The 25965-nt window shown below is 47.3% G+C and overlaps 2 protein-coding genes across 2 annotated transcripts; one reads left to right on the forward strand and one right to left on the reverse strand.

Annotated features, from left to right (window-relative positions):
* Position 1: 1 nt before the first annotated feature.
* Positions 2–15691, forward strand: si:dkey-71h2.2 (low density lipoprotein receptor adapter protein 1-B). The gene is made up of 8 exons (XM_061703803.1): positions 2–152; positions 8243–8385; positions 10199–10311; positions 12110–12224; positions 12514–12586; positions 12677–12769; positions 13252–13367; positions 15104–15691. The coding sequence occupies exons 1-8, from the start codon at positions 68–70 to the stop codon at positions 15155–15157; spliced, it is 792 nt and encodes a 263-aa protein (XP_061559787.1). The 5' UTR covers positions 2–67; the 3' UTR covers positions 15158–15691.
* On the reverse strand, positions 13588–24220 carry fndc4a (fibronectin type III domain containing 4a). Its single transcript, XM_061703805.1, has 6 exons — positions 23937–24220; positions 21641–21756; positions 20452–20656; positions 18495–18584; positions 17834–17967; positions 13588–16873 (listed from the first exon to the last, which is right to left on the reverse strand). The coding sequence occupies exons 1-6, from the start codon at positions 24010–24012 to the stop codon at positions 16832–16834; spliced, it is 663 nt and encodes a 220-aa protein (XP_061559789.1). The 5' UTR covers positions 24013–24220; the 3' UTR covers positions 13588–16831.
* Between the last annotated feature and the right edge of the window lie 1745 nt (positions 24221–25965).

Below are 25965 nucleotides of genomic sequence, written 5' to 3' on the forward strand. Positions count from 1 at the left end.
CGCTCGCTCGCTCGCTCGCTCGCTCCGGCTACCGGCTACCGGCTACCGGCTACCGGGCCGCCGAGCCATGGACGCGCTGAAAAACGCCGGCAGGGCGATCGTCAAGAGCCCCGGCGTCCCGCGCCACACGTGGGGAACTTCCAGGCACCGAAGTAAGCGAGCGACGCCCGCACGCGACCGTTCGCGGCGGCGGAAAAAGACGCGTCGGCTCACACGCGCAACTTGACGCATCATTTGATTTGGCAGCTAGAAAGGAACAAAAATACAAGTACACACTTAACTCATCGATGCGTAATTGACTTGATGTTGCCACTAATTTAGCAGGTGTTCATTGGAAACGTATCGATGATCCATTGATACTGCCTGAATCTTTGATCTCTTGCTTGACGACGACAGAGGACGTATCATTCTTTTCGCGTTTTTCCTCCCAAAACGCACGTTTGGTTCTGATATTCGCACTACGAGATGAAGGAAGCCGTGGAATGGGCTGAAGGAGGAGTTGAAACTGCACAAATTGTTCAATAGAGCGACACCAAGAATCCACCGACACGGAAGAAAACCTACTTAACGTGGTGATCGTGTACATCCGTTGCACGTGTGGGAAACCGGCACTTTTCCCATCTTTTCCTCCCAAGATAATCCAATATTTTACAGGATGTTCATTTAACAACCGGTGTACATGTTAGACATGTTAGTAAATTCAAAGGACTTTTTTCCCAGTGTACACTTGAACCTCGATAGATCGCACTAATGGGCGCGGCGGGTCGTCCGATATCGCCGATTGAACAATCAAAAGTTATTGTAAATAAATATTCAAAAGTTTCACGCTTTATCCGAACTTGGTCACGGGTGACATTGTTGACGTACAGTACTCATCGTAGGCGTTAGCCGTGAGGAATTAGTGCGCTTCCCAGTTCCGAATCCGTTGCCAAAGGCGAACAGATTGAAACAAAAAAACGTTACTGTACCAAAAATAGCATGTTCCGGAACGTATGCACGGGACGCGCATCTCGTCGTGTTGTATATCTGCGTCAGTCCCATTCGCTGCCTGCGTTGCGCCACAGCGCCAGTAAACAACAGTGGCCGATTGCGGAACTAACCGACTTTGTCGATGGCAGTTGAAGTGACGAATGGAAACCATTTTTGGACACATTGTTCAGTCCCGATGGTGCGTTTTAGCCGATATCCGTTATATCGAGGTTCCACTGTACAGTGGACCCCCGCATATTCAGTTTAAAAAAAAAAAAAAAAATGTTAAAAGGTGTCATTAAAATAAAAACGCCATAGATGGGTTAACTGAAATTAGCATGGATGTGACGCTGATTATTAACTTCCTGCCGCATTAACAGACAAAAGAGCGTCCATTGAACTGACGTGCCGTCGAGCAATTGTTCTGCGCAAGTTTGCCGGACGGACCGCCGGCAGACATTGACGGACAGGACGTAGTTCCGTCGTTTCCGCGGCGACATCTTAACGAACGCCAACGATGGCCGTCTCTTTGTTTTGGCGCGGTAGATTTGCACCGGAGGACCGCGGCGGGAATGACGCCGAATAAGTGAGGAGAGCGCCGCTGTCCGCGGCAGCCGATCGGGAGAGAGAATTGCGGCGGCGGGTTGCAACCGAGTCGGCGTCGCGCGCGTACTAGACGGGATTGGAAGGCGCTCGCCAAGGGATTGTCAAAGTGTGCTGCGCGAAACAAATACTCAATGAAATGAAACATTTCAAGCTACTACCAAACATCATCGAATGAAGCTTGTCGTGATGTGTGCTGCCTGATTCAACTTTTATTTATGTTTTTAATCCACTCCAGTTCATTTTTTACTCGATGTCCCGTCCATTTTTTCACATACAATTTAGTTGTATTTGACTTTAAAGTTCAATGCATGCATGTTCATCTTCAAGAATTGTTTGTTTTCAAACATTTTTTAAAGTACGATGTTGATTTAACGTTGACCTGCAATACATTTAAATTGAATAAGCTTTGAAGTTCTGTTTTTTCTTTTCCTATATTTAAGCACATTGTTGATGTTCAAACTGCAAAATGTCACAATGGCTTCCGATAATAAATGCAAGTGTAGTTTGTAGGAATAAAAGCTCTGCCTCATTTTTGAGAAACACTTCGACCTACTACATACATAACCTAACATTATTTGAATGTTGGTCAGGACGGGCGCCGCCGTTTTTCAGGCGGTACGAGGTGTCAAAAGTCGGAGAACTACTCGATATCGAGGAGAAGTTGTCTCGATATCGAAGACATGGAATAAAAGGGCTCTAAGGTCCGCATCGCCGTCTCGTTATGGCAAACGGACAATTGTTCGCGTCCGCCTTGGCTTTTGTGCGCAGTCGCGAGCAGCCGCCTTCACTTTGGCGTCAACTTCCAAGATACTAAGGATGTTCTGGGCGGCCTTCGCATGCGGCTCCCTTCTGTTGCTGCTCGTTTGCGGCTCTCGCTGCCTTCACTTTTGTTTACTGAGTCAAAAGGTGATTCCCTGTAGATGCTTTTGCAGGCCTTCACACCTTGCTGTTGCCTTCAGTTTCCTCCCCAGTATGTGAAAAGCATGTTCAAAATCCCATTTTTCTTCAGCTGCCGCTTGTCTACTTGAAGTCTTTCCGGTTTCCAAATGGATCTGGAAAAAACACGTTCTCTTGGGTTGAGATCAGGGCACTGACTGAATATTCAAGTGCCTTCTTTGCCTTGAAAAAGTCTTAAGCTTTTGAGCTTAAGACTTATTTTTTTGAAGGCCCACTTTCCCCATTTTTTTTTTTTTCTTCAGCCATCCTCACTGTTCCCGTGGAGACGCACGTCGTGGTACGCTTTGAATCGCCGGCCTCTTTCTTTGCCAGTTTAGCGTCGGCACCCGGAGGCCCGCTTCATCCGCGCGTCCGCTCGAGAAGCTTTATCGGCGCTGTCGTCGACCGAGGTCAAAGCAGATGCGGCGGAGTCGGGGTGGGGGGCTTCCGCGGCGGGGGGCGTGCGCCTTCCTCAGGGAGCCGTGCGCCTTCCGATGACGGCTCGCGGCCGACCGAGGGGACGGCTCGCTTTGATGCAAGTCTCGAGGTCGCCGTCTGTAGGAGGAATCGGTACGAAATGATGCAGCAGTAGGCGATGTGGCGTAACGTCAGCGGCCCAATAAAGCGGCCGGGATCCCGACTGGCGGCCGGTCGAAACGCCGCTTTCCACGCGTTCTCAGCGGTCGCTCGAGCGCGAGACTGCGTCATAGCGAGGAAACGATTTGATCTTGTGAGGGAGAGGAATGCCAACAAGTCTCAAGTCAGACAAGTTGAAAAAAGAAAAAAAGAAAACGAGTACGCGTCGCGGTCGATGTGTGTCACGATCATGGGAAAAGTTGATGCAGGCGCCTCAACGTTCCCGGCAAAAAAACAAACAAAAGAAAAAGTTTTGCAAAATGTTGTATCCCGGTGGAAATGTATTTCAAAGACCCCCTGACATCACCAACTCAAACGTACTCACGAGTGCCACCTGGAATTTGAAAAACAAAAAACGAACAAAAAATCTTCCCTGCACACCTGCTTCAGCGATTGCGACAGGACGCGCGAAAAAGTCTCGGACCCGTGTCCGGGCTCAAACGGAGTCGGCCGTTTTGTGTACGCGGCTCGCCCTCTTCGTCCTAGACGGATGCAAAACTTTTGGAAAGCTTTTCGTTTTGGAGGCCCGCTTGAGGTGAGATGAATTACGCAACACCGGGCGGGAAACGGCGAGAAGCGAAGCCGTCTTGGCAGGCTCGAGCGCCGCGCCGCGCGCACAAAAGCCGGCCGTCCTCCAGGCGAACGCGTCGAGGTCGAGCCCGCCGCTGCGCTGTTCCCGACCAGTCCGACGCTCCTGAGCTCGTTCTGCTGGGGTTGGGGTGGCCCAATGGTTAAGATCATCGCCTCCCACCGTGGGGATCTAGGTTCAAAACCCCAAAACCTGTTTCCTGGACTCACGGCTGCGGTGTCCCCGAGCAAGACCCCGATACCCCAAACCTGCTCCCTGGGCACGTAAGATGCTACACCAACAAGTGTGTGTGTGTGTGTGTGTGTGTGTGTGTGTGTGTGTGTTCACCGTGATGGCGAAAATGCAGAGAACGCATTTTGTGTGTGCGCGTGGATGCATGTTCGTGACAACAAAGATGATTCTTCTTCTTCTTCTACAAACACGAAGCAAACAAAGCGATTCAAACGCTTTGAATAGATTCACCCTAATTTAATGACGCAAACAGTCGATGAGCTATTCCAGGAAGGCGAGTCCAAAATTATTCATATCCTGGCATAATTAGGAGTTTGTGCTTTTTAAAATGGTTTTGGGATGAGTTGAATACGTCCCCGCATTCAACTCATACAAATATTCATTCAGCCATTTTCATGAACATTATTAATATCCTCAATATTATCGAAGACGACGTCAATCCGACCTTTTGTGCCACATTCTTAACAAACCCGGTATATTTGTAACTTTATCATTTATACTGTAGAACATCAAGGATTTGCTCGTGGCACTGGAAAAACAAACATTACACGCACAATTCAATGAAAAATAGGAGAAAAACATGCCGACTACACAAAATCTGAGGACAAAATAATGATGACAAATAATACAAAATATTGGACAAACTACAAAATATTAGACAAAAAACAAAGGCCCAAAGATGGAAAAATCACTTATTATATATATTAGACGGAAAGTTTAAAAATATTAGACGGAAAGTAGTATGAATATACACACGTTTCGGAAAAAACAAAAAGGATTTTGAACGTTTTTGAAAAAATATTAGACACAAAATCAAATCACAGGAAAATAGGACAACAAACACACACAAAAAATGATCAATATTAAACACTCTCCAAAACAGGAGACAAAAAATACAAACAGCTCAGATTTAAAAATACATGCATAAAATCAAAAATATATGGGGGAAAATAGACAACATGCAAATATAAGCTGGAAAATACTCAGTAAATGTCAGTAAAGTGTTTCATCCCTTTAGGTTAGGCTGTAAAGATATCGTTCTCATTTTAGTCTTAACTAATAGGATTATTCTAATACTTTTCATATTTAGCTACAACAACCACAATAGTAAAGTAATAATTGAACAAATACCTCCCTGTCAATATCAAGCAACAAAAGTTGTTGTTCTAAAACATGGCGTTTGTACTGGACCGCAGTGATGAAATACGAATTCATCAAAATACAATGCGGTCGAAAGTACATTCATATCAAAGTATTGTCATTTAATTCCCAGCTAAAAGGTTGGCGTCGCTTGCTTGGCAGTAAGTGCCGCACTGCGTGGGGGAGGGCGGGAGGGCGGGAGGGGGCTCGCGCCCCAAGGGAGTCGACCCTCCAGCCCCCCCCACCCACCACCACCACGGCTTTTCCGCAATCCCCTCGGTGAGATCGGCAGCCCTCCAAAGTGGAAGGCTCGCTTTGCTCGCGCTTCAAAAAAGCTGCAGTCTTTTGGACTCGAAAGCAAATAAAAGGATCATATTTCATATAAGCATCTTATTGTTTTAGTAAGCATTTCTGGTGGAGAGATTTGTATCGGAATTATCGCCGCGCTCGTGAAAAGCTTTCGACCGGCTGGTTATAAAATGCTTGTTGAATAAATAGCTGCGGGGGAAAAAAGAACTTTCTTTGCATGAATTGGATTATCGAAGTCTTTCCTCAAGCGGCACGGCGGACGACCGGTTAGCACAGCTGCCTCACGGTTCTGAGGACCCGGGTTCGATCCCCGGCCCCGCCTGTGCGGAGTTTGAATGTTCTCCCCGTGCTCGCGTGGCTTTTCTCCGGGCAGCCCGCTTTCCTCCCACATCCCGAAAACACGCGCGGTCGGTTGATTGAAGACTCTAAATTGCCCGCAGGTGTGAATGTGAGTGCCGATGGTTGTCTGTTTGTATGTGGCTGGCGACCGGTTCAGGGCGTAGCCGGCCTCTCGCCTGAAGATAGCCGGGATAGGCTCCAGCAGCCCCGCGACCCGCGTGCGGAGAAGCGGTACACAAAATGGATGGATGGAAGTCTTTCCTCAAAGGAACTCAAGACGGTGTCGTGTATTTTGAATACGGACTTGAAGAGCGACATCTTGACAGCATAGCAGGATGCCTGCAGAAGCGTTGCCTGCTTCAGGGACTTTCAGCTTCAAAGAGGGAAATTGCATTACCGAGACCTAACCCTTATCCATAAATCGCCCCTGCGGTTTACAGGGCAATATGTCTTGCAGGTAAACAATGAATCGAGCCATAAACGCAGGCTGCTGGTGTAACGTCAAAGGTTACGACCGCCAGTTGGTGCGTCACTTTGGGTTTCGCTTGATTCAATGACAAGACGGCCACCTGAGGGACAAAAGGTGACACCAAGAGGAAGTAGTTGTGCAAGTCAAACGGGCTTAAGGGCTGTACCTACGAGTATGCCCACGAATGCGAGACTTGTAAGCTTGTGAGCGAACGTTTCGTGGTAGGCCGATAGCAAATCTGAGCATGAAAACAGCTAAGACACAAAGGCTTGTTTAATAAACCCGGTTTAGCCCAACCGCCTGTGTCTCGGAGTATTGTTTGCTTCCACTTGAGGCGAACGCTTTCTCAGACCCGGAAATTCACCTCAATAGCTAAACGGTTTAATCGTCTGCCTTTTCGTCATTTGCCTATTTGACGCGCTGTCTTTCAAATCTGTGACGTCTTGTGATGACGACGAGCGTTTTGAAGCCTGCTAACAAACAATTAAAAAAGTCTCAAAGAGGGAGAATGAAACTGTTATTTTGTCCAGCTGTCACTTTGTCACTTGATCACATTTTGAACATGTGTGTGTGTGTACGTTTGAAATGTGTGTGCTGCAGTCTTTACGGATAGGCATTGAAGCAGGGAGAAAGCTTTGATTAGTTTTCCAACGGCTAGCCTGTGGCTGTACAATTTTGACATTTATAGAGAGTGGACCTAGGATGGAGCCTTGTGGAACACCAGTTTTCTACTGCAATGGCAAGTAATAGTTCAATTTATAGTATATGTATATAGTATAATGTCAAAATGTGTGGACTGAGTACAGAGCCTCCATCATGGCAAATGAACTGCGAGTAACTAAACGTGACATCGAGCAAGAGAGAGTTGGAGAGGACACAGATGTTAAGCGCTAAAGCTAACTTAAAGGGAACCTATTATGTAAAGACCATTCGAATGTTACTTTTGTGCTTTCTATGCCTAAAAACAACACGCGGATGAACTCTTATTGTCTTATGTTTAATTGCCAGTTTTGAATCCGCCGCTAATCGCTTGTCGCTCCTGTGATGCTGTGCCAAGCGATTCAGCGGTGTGGTTTGTAAACTCCGCCAGCCTCCAGCTTGTTAGGGATGCGGTTGCCTGGCAACGCGCACCATTAGATCCCGCGACCCCCCCTTGTTGGTATTGTTGTGAATGTTTGAGGAGCAGCTGCTCTGCTAGCGCTCGGAGGTTCACCGTTCGCTTTATGACAGTAATGGCTCTGTAACGCCTCGTCGGCTTTATAGTGCTGGGAGTTGCTTTGCATTTATTTTGATTTCAAACAAATCTACGCACTCCTTGTGTCACAAACACACACACATACACCCTCCTCCGTCTTCCCCGAACGTGCGGCCTATTTTCCCTCGTAACGGTGCTGTCCCAGATTCGCAGTAGCCTCCGATGAATTAAAAGCGTCAATGCAAAGGGAATACGTCCTCATCGTCTGTGCGCGTGCGGGCGAGGCCTTGTCAGTCATCTCATAATGGAAAGAAGTTCGTTTGAACATTTCCAGAGCCACTGCACCATATTTGTGGTGGTTTGTGTGCTACTTCCTGGTTGAAGGAGGCTTGTACCCTATGCTGATATTTTTGGATTGTGCCGTTTTGTATTCTGTTGTGGGGTTGCGCTTCCGTTGTGACTGAAACGGCAGAAAAAAACAAGAAGCCGAATGTGGGGGGGGGGGGGGGGGGGGGGGGGATATCAGAACAGTGCCAGAGGTGAGCAACTCAAGTCACGTGACTCGACTCCAGTCAGAGTTAAGTGGGCAATTTTAGGACTTGCTTGGCAAAAACCTACTTGACCTTGCCTTCTGACCGTGAAAAGGAAAGGAGGAAAAATAGAGAAAACAAATCCTACTGTATATCGGGATATTAATTCAATGAGTATTTTATGTTTTCATTTACAAGCAAGCATCAGTAAAGCGTAAAATATGAGGGTGTGTTTTTATCATCACAGAACTTTTTGGGTATTGATTATTTTGTGTGTTTTTCCCCCGAAACAGAACTTGCGGAGAACTGGACGGACACCAAAGAGACTCTGCTGGAGGGGATGGCGTTCCACGTCAAGTACTTGGGAATGACGCTGGTCGGCCAACCCAAAGGCGAGGACATGGCCGCCGCCGCCATCCGCAGGATCGTCGCCACGGTGAGACTTCGGGTTGCCCGGAAGTCGCGAGAGCCAACGGGAAAAACTTGTAGGATGTCATCCGTCAAATGTGACAGTCAGTGTTGTGACAGTGACAGTGACTGTGCGTCTTGAAAGCTGCCGAACAAATTTCACGTGTCATAGAAAGCAAACGCCAACAATTTCCAAAGGTCGGTTCGGTCAAAAAAAGACGACGTGGAACTTCAGAGTTGAAATTGAACGCAATCATTGAAGGGCTGGCTCATTCGTTGACCGTTCGGTTGCTCGGACTCGCGGCCCTTGTGCTTTTTTGACAGTCAATCTTTCTGTCTGTCGATCAATATCCATTCGAACCTTTGGTATTGACCGCAGATGAACTTGTCAGTTCGGCACTTTTCATGTTGACCTCATTCACGGCATGCCGTTTTCTAAGCGCAGTTCCGCGTATCGCCTGCGGCCGTTTGAGAGCTATTTGATTGAGTTTTGGGGACGCGTGCAATTTTGTGGTGCTGGAAAATGTAAGCAGAGAGCCCACCGAAAGAGGAAAATGTTTGTTTCTAGCTTTTTCAATCTTTATTAGTCAGCGGAAAAGGGATTGGTTTTACCACTTTCCGTTTAAAAAAAACTGAGGGGAAAAAAAAGCTTTTTGACAAGAAACAAGTCAAGCAGAACAGTGTCTTTGCTATTTTTTGTTTGCTTTTGTTACACCTTAAACTATAAATATAACAAAAACAAGACGGGAAAGAGGATTTCGATGGCAGAAGAATTTATTTGAAAATGTACAAGCCGAGATTCTTCATCTTTTTACTCAAAAGCTGTGCTGATCTCCAATCCAAAGTGATGCAACGCTGCCATCTACTGGCGTCAGTCAGTCATTACATTGTTTTACAAAGCTGAATTTCGCAGTCAAGCTGGGCCAGACCCTTTTGCACAACTTCCCGTTTGAAAAACATACTTGACGAATATATGCGTCGGTGGCAGTAAATGTTTGGATTCCGTTTGACGAATATGAACGTCCGTGGCAGTGAATGAGGTAAATGTAGCATAAATGATGTGTCAGCCATTTTGTGTTGTTTTTCCCCACTTAACTGAACTGCAGCACCAATAGAAGCTGTGTAGGTTCATCTGGTGGAGAACTTTTTTTATTTTCTCGGTATCCTCAGTGAGGGAGTAAAGCTAACATTCAGGTTAAGACGCAGTTGATTGATGGCACGCACCCGCTTGGCTCCGTCGGTTCCCATGGAAACCCATTGTCTTGAATGGGAACTGCTCTGCGTGTGTGTTAGACACGATAAGACCAGCCTATTGTATTTTTTTCCTGTGTAAAAATGTGCTGGTTAGCACTTACTACTGGCATGATTGCGCTAATTCAAGTGCTGGTTTTGCAGTTTTCGTTCTTTCCCTTCGAATGGCCAGGGAGCAATTCAGTGTCCTTGGAAAGACCTTGCTACTTTGAAGCACCTTTTAACGCCATTAAAATCCGCCTTTGGAAGTAAAAAAAAAAAAAAAAAAAAAAAAAAAAAAACCAAAGTGCTGGTGTTAGCGGCGAGCTAATTGCGTCGCAAGCAGGTCAGCGGACGCCCTCCAAACTGCTGACGGACAAATCGAGGGCCCAGATGGAATGGAGCGCCCGAGGGGAGCCAACCACCGCCTGCCTGCCAAGCCCCAATTCAAGCACTCACTCTGGGTTACAAATGACACATAGACACCCCCCCCCCCCCCCCCCCCCCTTTGCTCTCGCTTGTCATTGCCTATAAATTCACATTTCACACATGGCTCACTTTCGGCACTTCAATGGCTTTTAAAATCACTTTATTTATTTTTTAATCCTCAGGCCAGAGCGGGAGCTAAGAAATTCCGCAAAGTAACGCTGACGGTCTCCCCCGAAGGCATCGTCATCACGGACACGGACACGACGGACCTAGTAGAGGACGTTTCCATCTACAGGTGACCCTTTTCGCGGGTTTGCTGTTAGGAAACGACCTCGTGAACTTCACGAACCGCGTGAACCTCGTGTACTCGTGAACCGCAACGTGCAGACCGAATGATCGCAACTAACGGCAGCCGACTGCACTCTCATTGGCTGCCTCCCACGTCGCTCACCGGGCCAGGCCCCGCATTTTTAAGCCACGCATACTCTAAGTCGCAGATGCTGCGGTGTAGAACGTGAGGATGGCAACCCCAAGTGGACAAAAATAATACCTGTACCTCACATGCATATTTTGTATGGATAAAGTGGACCTCTGCTATTCACGTGGCGCTAGGGATCCATTTGAATCCGATCCCTTGAATAATTGATGAAATATCATCGAATAGTTGCAGCCCTACTGCCAAGGCAGAATACAAAATGGTACCTCGTCATAAATAAATATATGGCAATATTCATTGGGCTTTAACTCGTCAACGCAAATACTACCGGAGACGCTCGTTACCATGGCGACGACAACAAGAGCGGATCGCGCCGACTGTATTACAAGTGCGAAAATGGGGGAAAACGTGCGCCGGTGGTCAGGAGAGGAGAGGACGTCGGTTTGAGGCTCGCTTGAGGTACGTTCGCGTACTTTGAATCCGATACGGCTCGCCAGCAGGCAACAAAACGTTATGTAGCCGAGCAAGCCAGCGCTATGGCTAACGGTTATACGTAAACGTGCCGCCGTTCTGTCGAATCGTGCTGTAAAGTTTCGGTGTGGGTGAAGTCATTTCATTAAAACGAAAGTATTTTAATGACAGTGAGTTAGCAGCCGTTATTTCTGTCACGTTGTAATGTTGCTTTGACCTGACTGATAGGAACACACGATGTGGCGAGAGCGCTGATTTCCGACCTTTATGGAGCCAAGGAACCTATTTTACACTTGAAAAATCTCACGGCACGCCAACAAACACAAATGTCACCAAAAGTGAATCCGTGAATGACTCTATTGACTTCCTGGCCTCTAATAGAAGACCATTCGTTTGCTCTGTCTGTCACTATGCCTCGCTGCCATAAATAGAGGAACAAAGATACATTATTCATTGTCAATAGAATTTTTGGAGCAATTAAGTACACAAGTATAGTCAGTAAACGAACAGGTCATTTCAATAGACACATTGCTCCATCTTGTGATCGGTGATCGTTTTTTTCAACTCGCTGATCGGCGACCGGCCCCAAAAATCCTGATCGTGTTAAGCCTAATCTTAAGGCACCGCCGTAATTGTATCGTCGACAAACAGGGCTCATCCTTCTATGACTTTATTAATATTATCGTAATTGATAGATGAATGTTTCAAGTAGTATCAATACTTATTCAATAGTTTTGCCTCACCAGTAGCATGTAATCGTTTTAATAATGCGGCAACTTTCCCAATGTTGAATTTGACTTTAGGGTCCCGGGCCTCCAGTGCGTTAAGAACCAAAAAGATGCCCTCGTGCTCACGGTTCAACTAAGAAGCACCGTGTGCTTGCTTGCTTCAGGCTGTCGTTCCCAGTTCGACAAAACTGACACATAAAATGAAACATTGTCTATTTAAAGTCATAAATGTTCACCCGAGTCGTATCACTTTGTGGACTGAAAGTCTGCTAGCTTAATGCTAACTTCTCATGTGAAACACCATTGATGGGCTAACAGAGCATAGCATGGCTGCTACGATCGTTTTACAGCGTGACGTAGAGGGAGTGCGACTGATCAACCACCATCATAGCGGGTGTTCACTTTGTAGATATTTTTAGATATACAGTGTGTACATATATTTGTTGTGTTTTCCCCAGAATCTCATACTGCACAGCAGATAAAAACCAGGACAAGGTGTTTGCGTACGTGTCTCAGAGTCCTTTCAACGAAACGCTGGAGTGTCACGCCTTCCTCTGCCAAAAGAAGAAGATTGTAAGGTTTTTTTTGTTTTTTTTTTTAGGGGTGGGGGTCTTAGTTTTAAAAAAAGAAAAGAAAAGAAAGGGAAAGTATGTACACAGCACCTACAATACTTGCCTCGTATTGATGATGATGGTTTGGCGCCACCCGGTGGTAGCATCAAATGTACACTAAATGGCCAAAATGTTAGGTACACCTGCACATCGTCATGACAGCCATACAAGATCAAAATGTATTTCGGTGTAGCTATATAATGTATATAAAAGCTTATGAAATATATGTATCGTGCATCTTCTTGCTGCAGGCTCAGGCTGTGACTCTGACGGTGGCGCAGGCCTTCAAAGTAGCTCTGGATCTTTGGGAGCTGGCTCAACAAGGTCATTTCGCCATCCTGAAAAGTCATCATAGAGGAAGAAAAACCTTTTCATAATTGAGTGTTATCATTTTGGTTGGTCTTCTATTTGTAGACAAAAGCAAGAAGGCAAGAAGCACCCGCTGTTCCTGTGCAGCTAGCAGTCATGGCCACACGGGGGCGACAGATGGCGAGTGTGTTCCCGCAGGTGAGAACCGTAGAGCGGTGCCTGGACTTGCGAGTAGGACTCGGACCGATTCATCTGGCGCCAACGTCCGCGCGGCTCCTCGGCCGTCGGACGCCCCGTCCCGTGGAGATTCTCGTCTCGGGGGAGACGGCTCCGCGAGCCGCGTGATCGGAACTACAAAAGCTAACCCCGCAACTGCGCATATGTCAATGGCGGCAGACCTAAATGACGAAAGCTCTATTTCAGACTAACGTTAGTCGTATTTCAGTAGCATTATTTCATTCGTTTTAATTCAAAAGTGAAAATTCTGATCGGGTGTTGGTTTTTTTCAATCACCACCGGCTCATTTGTAGCTTTACTTAGGAGTTTAAACCTCCAGTTTCGGCTCACAAGATGAGGCAAAAAAAACCCCAAAAACCTCAAAACTTGCAAGTTGGATCACTCGTGAGTCAAGTGGTTGACTTACCCCCATTTTTCTCTTCAATTTTTGTCCGTTTCCTCAGACGCGTCCGCCGGCGTGGACGAGAATTTGTGGCGGCCGATCCCGTCCGTCTCCGCGGGCTCGCCCTCGCCTCGCGCCGACCCCGCTCGGAGGCGACCCTTCAAACACGACTCACGGGTAGGTCAACGCTCTCCAAAAAAAAAAATCTTTTATTGAGAAGGTTGCAGGTGACTCACCGAGTGTCGAGGGTCCAAAGGCGTCCGGTCCTGCTGGCTTCCGTTACCAAATAAAAGTCCATCTCAACCAATTAGAATCGGGTCAAAAGCTTCATTTAGTTACTTTAGTTGAACTCAAAAAGGGAAACTCTAATTACACAGATGCAAAACACACACTCAGAAAGATTTTTATTTTTGTAACTTTGATGGCTATCGTTCACAGCAAACCAAAACTCAAACTTGGCCATCTCTAGAAACTGGAATATTTACGTCACAAGCGATCAAGAAACAATGAAAATGATTTTTCACGGAGAAGGAATTTGCCCTCTGAAAAGTATGTTCACGAGTACGGAAATAATAAATGAACTTTTCCGGCGTATTCTCATTGGATGAGATGTAAGACCTATTTTGCGCGGCAAATTGGGCCGCACGCAGCTCGCTGTCGAAAATGGACGCGGAAACCGATTTGTGTTTTGCGTCCCTGCGGGATGCGGACGACGGCCCGGACGAGCGGCTGTCAAGGTAACCTTCGAGTGTGACGCGCTTCCTTCGCTTGAAAAACATTTTCAGATGAAAGAAATGAAGCTCGGGACCACGGACGCTGCGATGTGTTCGCGTCGTGTCTTTAACGCCACGACCGTGTGTAATTTCGCACGCGCCGCCGTGTGATCGAGAGCGGGGAAGGCGGACGCGACCTCGGCCGAGATGTCGGACTTTAGAGTTCGGGAGTTAGAGTTCAAGTAGTTAAACGTGCAAAATGAGAACGCTCGCACGGAGCCGCTGTAAGCCACAACTCGCACACAGACGCTCACCGGCCAGCGCAGATCAGGACGTCGCTGACTAGGCCGCGCCCCTTAAAGATGCACATCCAGTCCGTACAGTAGCTGCCCTTTCTAAAAGCAGTTTGCCATTTGTTTCTATAAAAATTGGAAGAAAAAATGGCTGCATTTTTTGTTTTTCTTTTTTTGGGTGGGGTGGGCGGGAAGAAATGAATCAAATTTCAGTTGGGAAAATGGATTTGTTACAAATGCAGCTTGTTACGCAACAAATTAAACTCGGCAGTCAAGCTGCCATGCGAGAGGTGAAACAATGAATTGATTATTTGGCGACAATCTATCAGATTAATCGACATTTATTTGGGTAATCGATGTCGGTAATCGTTTAGAGACATTGTTGAACTTCAAGTCGTCTGATTTCAGATGATCTTTAAGACATTTGGAAACATCTGCTTTTACTTTGGAAAACAATCAACCCTTTTGCCGATTTATTTCTTGACGGCTGTTACGAACCAAACCAGTAACTCAATCATCAATCAATTTATGGTTGTGCATTTTCTGCACTCTCAATTTGACTTCATGCGCTGTTTTTAAATAAAGGGATGGAAAAAATATGTATCTGATTCATCGATTATTCCGAAAACAATGCACGGATAAATCGATTATTACAGTCATGGTAAGTTGCAGCCCTAGCTAACGCCTTGCCCTTAAATCGACGTCTCGGGTAAGACGACGCCGCGTAAACGTCATCGTCTCAAACGTTCACACGCAAAATGTGGTCGCCGCTCACCTGCTCAGCCCGTTTGAGCGCAGCGGCTAACCAAAACAGCAGCCTTAACGTTCTGTTTTACCGCCGTCCTCGCCATCATCATCTGCGAACTTGAACTTTGAAGGCTAAAAGTGTGTCCTGTATTTCCATCAGAACGGTGGAGTCGGGCTCCTGAGCGGTCTTCGCAGATGCCGCTTTGAGTCCTGACGAGATCCTCGCCGCGACGTTTGAGGGCGAAAGACTCGCTCGCGGCGCGGAAACGCGGGGAGCGACTCAAACGAACGCCGACGCCGCCACGGCGCGCCCCGATGGCGACTCCATCGGGACCACGAGCCGGCAACAACCTTCTTTTCGTCCTACAATTATTTATTGATGCATTTTAATTGTAATAATATGTATTCCTTCCAATCGGGGGCTACAACCTCCTATCTTTCCAATTGGAAAAAACAACGAGGACAATGAGGTCTTCAAAGTGGTCTATTAGGTCCATTTTCAAAGATTTCTTTCAATTAATTTATACATCGCTTTCGTTAACAGTTGAATTTTTGAATAGATTTTTTTTAACTTGTATTATTATTTCCAGATTTTGTTTCTGACCATTAGAATTTTTGACGTTTCGGTACATCAACGCAATCCCAGCGTGAAGTTTTAGTTGACTTTGTACAAATAAACGTGCGGACATGTTCACGACTTCTATTTGCTGCATGTTGTTTGGACAAAGTCTTTGCTTTCTTACGTATTTATGCACAATAAAATGATTTGTACAAATAATGAAACTTAAAGGACTCCAATTGAAATGCCAATTTGATGGAAAAGTATTCCTTCGAATCACAGACGTTTTGTCACCGAGCCCTCGCGAAGTCCATCAAATGCCCTCTGAGCGAATAATTCACCTTTTTGGAAACAAAATGGCTCGCCGTGTCGTATCTCGGCAGCGTGTTGCCACGGTAACGGACCGTCAATTATCTCGGGCTGCCGTGAGCGAGACCCGCTCGGCAGATGTCAAATATCGTCACGTGTCATTTCTAATAATAGTGAGGAAACAATTGATTTGGCACTGGCCCGAATGCAATTGTCAAGAAATGTACAAGTGAGGATGAAAAGCAAACGTTCGGTTTTGTCCATTTTGGATGGCAACGCGCATCTCTCTCTCTCGCGTACGTTCAGCAGTTCGCTAGAATTCGTATCGATGGGGGGAAAAAAAACAAAAAAGAGAGCGAGAGACACCAAATAATTGGGTCTTGATGATGATGATGATGATGATGATGATGATGTCACTTCGTCTCCTCATTAACATTCGCACGCAGCCAAACCGACTCGAGCGGAGGTCGTCGAGCTTTGGAGAAATGTTTTGGTTGTTTTCGGGGGCCGACTGGTTGGCACGTCCGCCTCACAGTTGTGAGGTTGCGGGTTCAATCCCCGGGCCCCGCCTGTGTGGACTTTGCGTGTCGTCCCCGCGCCCGCGTGGCTCCGCTTTCCTCCCGCATCCCCAAAACATGCGCGCTACGTTGATTGAAGACTCTAAATTGCCCGTAGGTGCGAACGCTTGTTTGTCTGTATGCGCCCTGCGACCGGTTCAGGGCGTACCCGCCTCGAACCCGAAGTCGGCCGGGATCGGTGCCGGCACGCCCACGACCCGCGTTACGGACAATGAAGGAACGTGTTATCATTTCTTATTAAAAAGTCGAACAATAATAAAGGAATCGAGTAAGAATCTGACAAGAATGAAGTCTTATGAAATGTTGCCCTAATTTGTTCACGCTTCATGAGCTGTCTCGACGACGGGAGGCGGGCGGGAGCGATGTCGATACGAGTCGATGGCGTCGGGCGTGCCCGATAAAGCGGCCGGTCGGCAGAGCCCGCTTGGCTTTCTTCTCGTCGTCAAACTTCGATGACGTTGATGGACGGCGCAGACGCGTGAAACTGCAACACACGAAGAAAAACAAACTCGGAGAATTAAGCTGAAATGGTACCAAAATCAAGTCAAAATATGACAAAATTATAAGACCAGGAAGGAATATTACAGAAAAAAAATTGTCATACGTTGTCATTTTAGAGGGACACAAATTGCAGTATTTACGCAGACAAAGTCCTAATTTTAAGAAAATGTCGGTACGTACATTACAAGATAAGTCATCTTATCTTGTAATGTACCTACATTTATGAAAAAAAAAAAAAAGTTGTCATCTCACAGCGAGAGAGTTGTTAATGTGAAGGTCATAATTGAATAAAAAAAATAATCATTTTACAGATTTTCTCAAATTAGCAATGTGAGAAAAGTCAATTTTACAAGGAAAGAGTTTGAGTCTTGGCAAAACGTCCTATTTAGTGAGTCAAAATAGGATTAGAAGACAGTACAAGGCCAATTTAAGTTGACAAGAATGAGTTGTAAAGTTGTAATTTTACACAAAAAGTTACAATTTTGAGGAAAGAAGTCAGAATATTCCGTTTAAGGTTGTAATTCTGCGGCGGGAATATCTTCTAACAAGTGTCGACACGCCGCATTTGCTCGAATCGGATTCGAGCAGACGTCGCGAGCTCGAAGTAGTCGTACGTTCGCGACGAAGCGCGAGGCGTCGCGCTCGTCTCCGAGCGGGCGAGGGCTATCCTCGGAAAGCGGCTCAAAATGAAAATGCCTTTCGGTTGGAAGGACACGGCGAACAAACGCTCTCGTCGGGTTGCCCTCTGCTCACAAAATGGAGAAATTGAACATTTTCAAGTACTTTCTAAATTGCCTGTCGAAACCACGAGATTATTATAATTGCATTGGGGGGGGGGGAAATGTTGAAACCCCGGAAAATTCTTGAAAACGCGGGGATCAGTTGCCCGGGCGGGTGCCCGACGGCGAGCACGTAAGGGTACAAATCCTATCCTAACGCGTACCTTGCTCCTGAGCAGCCCTCCGCTGCGGCGCTCCGGCGTGCTCCTCCGCGACAGCGGCTCGCCCTTCTCCTTGCTGTTGCCGGAGTCGTCGTCCTCGATGATGTCGTACTGGCGGCAGAACAGGGCGACGACGGCTGGGCGCACGCACGCACGCACGCACACGGAGGAAGAAGGGCGCTCGGTATTGTCGCTCGCAAACACGCCGACGTTCGTCATCCTAGCGATGTGCTTAGCTTGCATCGAACGGATATCAAAATGCCTTCTTTTCTACATTAGTTTCCCGATTTTCTAACTGACGAATGTGAATGTGAAAATGCCTTTTTTCGGGGTTTGTGTTTTTGTTTTTGAAATGTACCCGTTCCATATTTCAAATTGAACCGATTGTATACACGTGCACCCTTTTTGCTCCCAGCTCATTTGAATTAAGCAGTGCAGGAAGTGGTCACAAATCAAGGGCTAATTTGCTAATTTGCTAACAATTCCCGTCACAATTATTTCGCATTGGCTTTGCGACGACGCGCTTGCCGTCAGACCAATTCCAGAAGTCAAAATGGATCCGTTTGAGTCCAAATGGAAAAATACGACGAGTTAGCCGTGAAGCCATACATTCCTTTACGGTGTAGTTTTGTAAGAAAGGAATGCGCAAGTGGCGTTTTCCTACCTGCCCACATGAGCAAGACCACCGCTATGATGACGACCTCTCCCGTCTGCGGATGTCGCGACCTCTGCAGGCCCCGCGCCGTCGGGTCATCTGGAGACACACGCGAATGGGTCCTTTCCTAAATGTGACGGCGGCTCTCCTGGCGTTCGGCGGACTCTTCCGGCGGCTCGCTTCGCCCGATTACCGGTGAAAAAGGTCGCTCCCAAATAGCGAGACCGCCCGATTGACATTTGCAATCTCAGAGTGGCCGAGAGGGAGGAGAACGACGAGCGCGGAGAGGCGGCTTTCCGTCAAACCAAAGCGAGAAGAAATATTGTCGGAGGAGTTGAAAAGAAGCAGAGTCTCGCGTCCTCTCAAGCCGAGAGGTTCGACGTCGACGTCGCTTTGAAATATTGAGCGGCCGCCGCGTCTTGGGGGAGCCTCGTACTTCCTTTGCCATCCGTCGGCTCTGGGACGGCTTTGCGCCGCTTCTCCAAAGCGAGGCCGGACGCTTTCGAGCGTATGGATGTTCGAAAATCCGACGTCGGTCAATTAGCACGAGACGGCCGGCGTCCGTTCAACAAAATCAACTCGATTTTGCATATCCACAACGGCCGTGGAATGCACGATGGCAAAATATTTTGGATGAAGCCGATGTTCGAGATGTTCTACGCTGACAGTATCAAACGGCGACTTACGCGGCGGGTCTATTCAGTAGCGAACGCGACGACGCATTGTACACGCGGTCGCATCAGGAACAATTGCAGCGATTCCCCCCAAAAAAAGCACGACCGATCGATGGCTTTTCTCCATTTCGAACGCCCCAACTCGACGCGCTCGACTGCGACAAAGCGGCTCGGAATTCAAGTCCCGGCCCAATCCGTCGAAACGTTTTGGAAGCGTCTCAATGGAAATCTCCAAATGGAATACAATGAGCAGCACAAGAAGTTTCCCATCTCGCCTGTCGCTTCAGTTGCGTGGGATTGCGCGTCGTTGCGCAGCCGTTGCGTCTTTGCACGTTCAATCGGGGGAGGGCAGCGAGTCTTTGGCGCGCTCCGCATCACGCGGCGGGCGGGCGGGCACGGTGCGCTACATTTGCAGGATGATGTCAAGCCGCAAGTCGCAAGTTAGCGGTTGGGACAAAACATCCAAAAAGCTTTGGGACGACAATTACGGAACGCTACTTGCAAAACCTTTCTGATTGAATTGTTTGGCCGTCACGCACGCGGGAAGAGTTGGCAGGGGGTCTGAAATCCCGAGAGCCTTCAAAGAACGGCGGCCGTCGTTGCCCGCTCGGCGCTTTGCGCTCACGGCCGGTTAGCTTCCGTAGGCGAGGGGCTTCAAATAAACTTCAAATAAGTAGCGCTAATCATTTCCGGATTATTAAACGTAGAGCTCAAGGAAGGATGTTTTCACTTGAGGCCCAGCGTGACGGATCCTCTTTCGAACTCGTTTGAGTTTCATCGTGATAATGTGCGAGCGAAAATGTCGGCGTCACATTTGAGAAGAGCAAGCTTCGGGTTGCTCTTCTTGCCACTTTCGTGGTGCTCACACAGGACACGACTGCCCTCAAATTTGGGTTTCGTCGCTTCAATCGGCAACCCGAGGAAAAAGGCCTGAGCAGATGAAGTCGTACAGGATCGCCCTAATTGCATTCGGGCTGCTTTGTGGGACAACGTCTGTGGAGTTTTTTCACATTCAGCTGGATTTCCGGAGTTCCGTGACGGAGAGGCGCTCGTCCAACCATTTTTGCAGTATTGTTCGTCCGTAATGAAAAACTTTCCGTTGAAAATTTGCAGTCATTGTATCCAAAATGTTTGAGCTTCATGTGCTGCATAAGCAGACAGCTTGAAGACACGTACGCGTTCGTAGATGTTGACAATAGCAAACGATTTGTCGTCATTTGGGTGACGGAACAAAATGTCGGCCGCGTCCGGTCATTCTTCATTCTCCCGACAAAAGCGACCCGTCAACCGACCTTGATTGGAAGTGTCGGAGGTAAAGCGGTCCGTCTTCTTGAGCGTGCGAAAGTGGACTCTCTCGCCGGCTTGGCTTTCTCCGTAGAGGCCGACGGACCGCACCTGGACCACGTAGTCCGTCTCCTCCTCCAGGCCCCACAGGACGCAAGATCGACCGGTGGTGTTCACCTCCCGGATGAAACGCCGCGTGTGTCCGTCCTGTTTCTTCCAGAGCGAAAAACAAAAACAAACTTAGGGGAAACGAGGCTACATTCAAATCTTTCTGGTGGATTTAAAACTGCAAACTCCCCTCCAAAATCGCCCCTTGAATCTCGACCTCAACGGGCCCGGACCCCGAAAGTGTCCAAAGTGCGACAGACTGGCTTTTTGTGTACGTGATGCTGCCGAACGCAAATTTCCCGCTGACTGCGTGTGGCCGCAAACGGCAAGAGCGGTCGGACTTGGCAGCAACTCTCTTCGAGGTCTTTCCGTTGTGGACAGTGAACCCCGTTTACCGCGACAGGATGCGTAACGGAGACACGCGCGACACGTGGAAATCTTTTCTTTAAAAGACGGACCGTATCGCCACAGTCGGCCGGAAAATCTCGTACGTCCGAATCGGGTCCATTTCATATTTCTTCCCCCGCTATTCGTCTGTTCTCACGTCGTCTGTTAATTTTACACGGTTGAAGTGTTGAAAATAGCTGGAGAACAAATCCATTGACTGTCTTGGAGGCTGAACCGTCTGAGAAAAGTTGTAAAACTCCGCCTCTTCCGTCACTCTGCGGGGGCCGTGCGGCATCGTGTGGCCTCAAGATTGAAAGTCCAGATGGGTTTTTTTTTTTTTTTGAACAATAATGAGTGAAAATAGGTCACCGGTAGGTGTAGCGGTCCACTCGCCCGACTTGGGCGCGGGCAGCGCGGGTTCAGTTCCCACTCGGTGTCGGTGTGCACGTGAGTGCGAACGGTTGTCCGTGTCTACGACCAGTTCAGGGTGCCCAAAGTCAGCTGGGATGGGCTCCGTCCGGCGCGTGTAATAATGCTTCGATGCACAAGAAGGTGCCGACGGAAAGTTTCACGCCTCCAAAATTCGGGCGGGCGGGCGGGTACGGATACTGACCCAAAAGCGTTCGTTATGGGGGCACAAACGATGGACCGGGACAGAGCGAGGGTCGACTATCGACGATAATTCAACGTTTCGGGACTGACTTGCTGTGAGAGCGAGAAGCCGATGACGACATCTCCCTCGGGGACCTCCCGGGAAACGGTCGCCGAGTCAGCGCGAAGGTGCACGACGGACACGTTGACGGGAGGCGGCGGCCGGTCTCGCCGAGGACGGAGACGGAAAGATCGTGTTAAAGGACGAGATGCGTTTGCCGCCGACCGAATTGTCAGGGCCGTCCGCTTCCGAGCCGGATCTGATGGACAATCTCCAGGAGGAATTTCCATGAGCCGCTCGAGCCGAGTGCTTGTCTCGCTTCGAAACGAATGAGATGGACAGACTGCACGGGTCCTAAAATCTAATGAAGTCTTCAAACGAAAGTGCTACCTCTCAAGTCTTTCGTCTCAAACTAAAAAAAAAAAAAAAAAAAAACACTCTTAAGTTGGGGCACTAATACATTTTGCAAATCCGACATTCATTCATTAAGCGCTGCCTGTGTGAATAAGCGTGTTTGACTGCAAATGTATTTTGATGGGTTGAAAAGTGTTTGGAGCGAAATGTTTTTTTCCACAGTCTCTCTCCGTATATCGCAGCTTTTCACCACGGACCGTACCCCGTCGATAAACGGCCGGAAGCGTCGAGCCGGCCGCGAGCAACGGAGCGGAAGACTCGTCGTGTCGTGCGCGTGTAAAATCTGCTTTCCGGGATGTCCTCGAACACGCCGCGCTCGCAAAAACCACGACGGCGGCAAATATCGAGGATGCGTCGGCGGGTTTACGAGCAGCGGGTCGCCGCTGTAAAGATGTGAGCCGGCCTCGCTAAGAGCTTGAAAGCGCACGAACGCACGTCGCGGCTCAAGCGGCTTCGCACGAAGAGGGCGACGCGGCGTTCCCCGAAATCGTCTTTCCAAAGCTGCGAACAAGCTTCAATTGAGCACTTTTAGCATCACATTTCAAGAACAAATCCACAAATGGACAAATAAAACCTAAAAAAAGAGCCTGCGCAATTCACTCCACAAATATGGGTTGCATTTCAAAAATATCAACCCACAAAAACAACAATTAAGAGTAATTAAGGGCCACCGTGAAAAGGTTCAGAATTGCCACAAGATGGCGGCAACGCTCGACTTTTCTATTTGACAGGGCTACGTGGCGAAATGAAGCGCCTCCGCTCGCTTCCGCGTCGCGCAAAGCACTACGTTATACTCGACAGCCCTTCGAAAAAAGAAAAAAAAACAAAAATGCGGGTTTTCCAGCAAATAACAGAGGCTTAGTTACGGGAAAAAAAAGTCCACTTTGTAAGTCGTGAATGTTGAATATTTGAGGGAAAGTCGTATTGTTTGCAGAGTTGGACGTTATTTCCATAACATTCAATAGATTGAGGTTTTCAAGTAGACCAAACATCGGTTTTTATTCCAGTGCATTCGTTTTTGTACATGATCCGAATGAATGCTCAGGAAGCAACTCGGACGTTCAAAAAGCTTTTGGTGTAAAGAAACAAGCGCAACAGTCACTAGATGCTGATATTTGTTTGCTTTTGTTACTCCTCAAACTATAAAGCAAAAACGTGTTTGACGGCAAAGTAGAAAATGATTTCAAGATATAATACACCAGAGAAACGTGCAGTCAGCAATGCTGATTGAGCGCCCAGCTCAAGTTGGATGTCAGTGACTTGTTTTCCGTGGCGTTCGCCAATCACTTTATCAACTGCGTCACCTTTTTTTGTCACGATTGCGATGCACGCTTTCTTTTTCTTTTTTTATACAACATACATATACAAACTTGGATTGTTGGATTGTGAGGCGCCTAAACTTGCCCAACTTGCGGCGTGTTGCCCTTTCGAGGTTATCGCCATGAGGAGACGATTTAATCTTCATCTTCTACTCAAAAGCTGTGCGATGCAAAACGCCGGCACACTTGGCCAAATGTAGCACTTCCAAATAACGAGCAGTTCTCCTTTACTGCATAAATGTGGCTGCAAGTCATACAAATTGAGAGCTGGACAACGACAACGCAATCACATGTTGGCTTTATCGTGGTGTATAATTTCATAATTTTATAAATTTTCATTTATTTTCATACTATTTTTAAACCGTCAAGGGAGAATGGACCTTTTTTCCTCTATTTGTATCTATCGATAAGTATCGAAAAGCCCCAAATTGTAAAAGGTGTGTCCTGTGTGCACATCATTTTGCAGCTAAGAGCGGCGCAAAACGGAGCTTTTGTCAAACGTGGATGCAGAATTTGGAAGATGCGCGTCACATCCCTCATGAGTTGTCCGAGTGGCCCGAGAGGCGTTCAGGTGTGCTCGGTCGTTTTGGACGACGTATGTCGAGTCACTCACTTGCCCGCACCAGGAACACGTCGCTCCCGAACAGCAACAGGAGCGCCGAGTGGATCAGAACCAGCGCGCGGGCCATGTCTCTTCTCTTCCCGGGAGGCGAAGAACGCACACGAAAGGAAGACGCTCTCAAGTCCGGCCGCTGCGGTCCATGTTCGGATTGGAGGAGGACGACGACGACGACGACGACGGCTGATAACTCAGCACCGCTAGACGACGACGGGGTTCTGGAGCGTGTTGGCGTCCGCGACTCGACCGTTAGCCGAGCTGAGGCGACGCGACGCCGCGGCTGGGCTGACTGCCGACTGGAGCCCATCGAGCGCTCTGATTGACAGATGAACAAGTTCGTCGTAGCCCCGCCCCCTGCTCCTCCTCCTCCTCCTCCTCCCCCTCCCGCCTTTTGACATGTTTGGCATGCGCTGCTAGCAAAAGCGACATATAGCATCCACGGCTAATGTCTTTTCATCGAATTCTGCTTCTTCCGTCGCGTGTTTTAATGGACTTGTGGCAGTTCAGGGCGTCCATTTGGTACCTCGGACTTCAAACCGTCAAAACTATCCAAAAACACTCAAACAGTCGCCAAGCTCGTAAATTGATTTGCTTCTGTACCCAATCCGTTGCCCGCATTGATTTGAATTGAAAGGCCATTAATGTGCTCCAGCACCCAAAAACACCATCAATGTTTTTCTTTTGTGATGTGTTTATGACACTGTTGTTTAAGAACATTTAAAAAAAAAGGATTATTAAAAACAACAACAACAACTCTTTTTGTGATGTGTCATTACTAGGGATGGGCGAGTAATGATAGCAGGTATCGGTCTTTTGCCGATACTTCATAATTCAGACATTGAGTGCACACATAACGACAATGGGGCTGAAAGTACAACCCCAATTCCAATGAAGTTGGGACATCGTTTTCAACATAAATAAAAACAGAATACAATGATTTGCCAATCATGTTCAACCTATATTTAATTGAATACACAACAAAGACATTATATTTGATGTTCAAACTGATCAACTTGATTGTTTTTAGCAAAAAAATTGTCTTTGTCGTGTAGTCAATTAAATATAGGTCGAACATGACTTTCAAATCATTGTATTCTGTTTTTATTTATGTTGAAAACGATGTCCCAACTTCATTGGAATTGGGGTTGTACATATGATTTGAAGCTTTATACATGATACCAATACAAAACATGCAAGTGAGGTGCAGGTATTAAATTGTCCACTTGGGGTCGCCATTCTCACATTCTACACTGTAGTATCTGTAACTTTGAACACGTGTGGCTTTAAAAGGCGTGGCCTGGCCTTGTGAATGACGTGGGAGTCAGCGAATGAGAGCGTAGCGTTGGTTGCCGTTAGCTCACGTTTCTCATTTTGCCAGTGAGTCTCTGGGCGTTGAATGCACCTGTGTGGCTTTTTTTTTGGTATCCGTTCGTTCAATAAAGCCGTTCAATTGGAGTTACTTGGGGCTGTACTTTCACGCATTAAGTGGACACACCTAACTCGTTGGAGAGCGGAGACAATGGCTTGATTTTTCATGATTTTGAAGCCTCATTTGAATGTTTTTAATCATTCCAATTGGGCAGGAATGTTAAGAACACTTCTCTGTGATGTGTCAACTGTGCAAGGCATATTTTTTTTATTTTCACTCTTCAAGGACAGCTACATTTTTGAGTCTGTACTTTTTTACTGAAGGAGTTGAATCAGTACTTCTACCAGAATATTATTTTTTAGTTTATCTGTAGTTCTACTAAAGCACACACAGAGAGTGAGTTGGGGCCAACCGGGACCAATGACCTACCTAAAGTCTTTTTCTTGCGAAATGTCATGTAACCAACCTTAACTTTTGTCAAATAATGAGTGAAACCGCACTTTTTAATGATTCATTCAATCAAGAAATCCTTGAAAACACTTTGAAGAAGTTCACCTTGGCTCGGGGAGAAGACTGCAAAAGTTAATTGCTTGGCGTTGAGAGGCGGATGAAGAACTGCTGAAGATTGCGAGGGGGAGCCAGGTGAGGAGTTTA

This window comes from Phycodurus eques, chromosome 18 (assembly GCF_024500275.1).
Source record: "Phycodurus eques isolate BA_2022a chromosome 18, UOR_Pequ_1.1, whole genome shotgun sequence".
Lineage (NCBI taxonomy): Eukaryota > Metazoa > Chordata > Actinopteri > Syngnathiformes > Syngnathidae > Phycodurus > Phycodurus eques.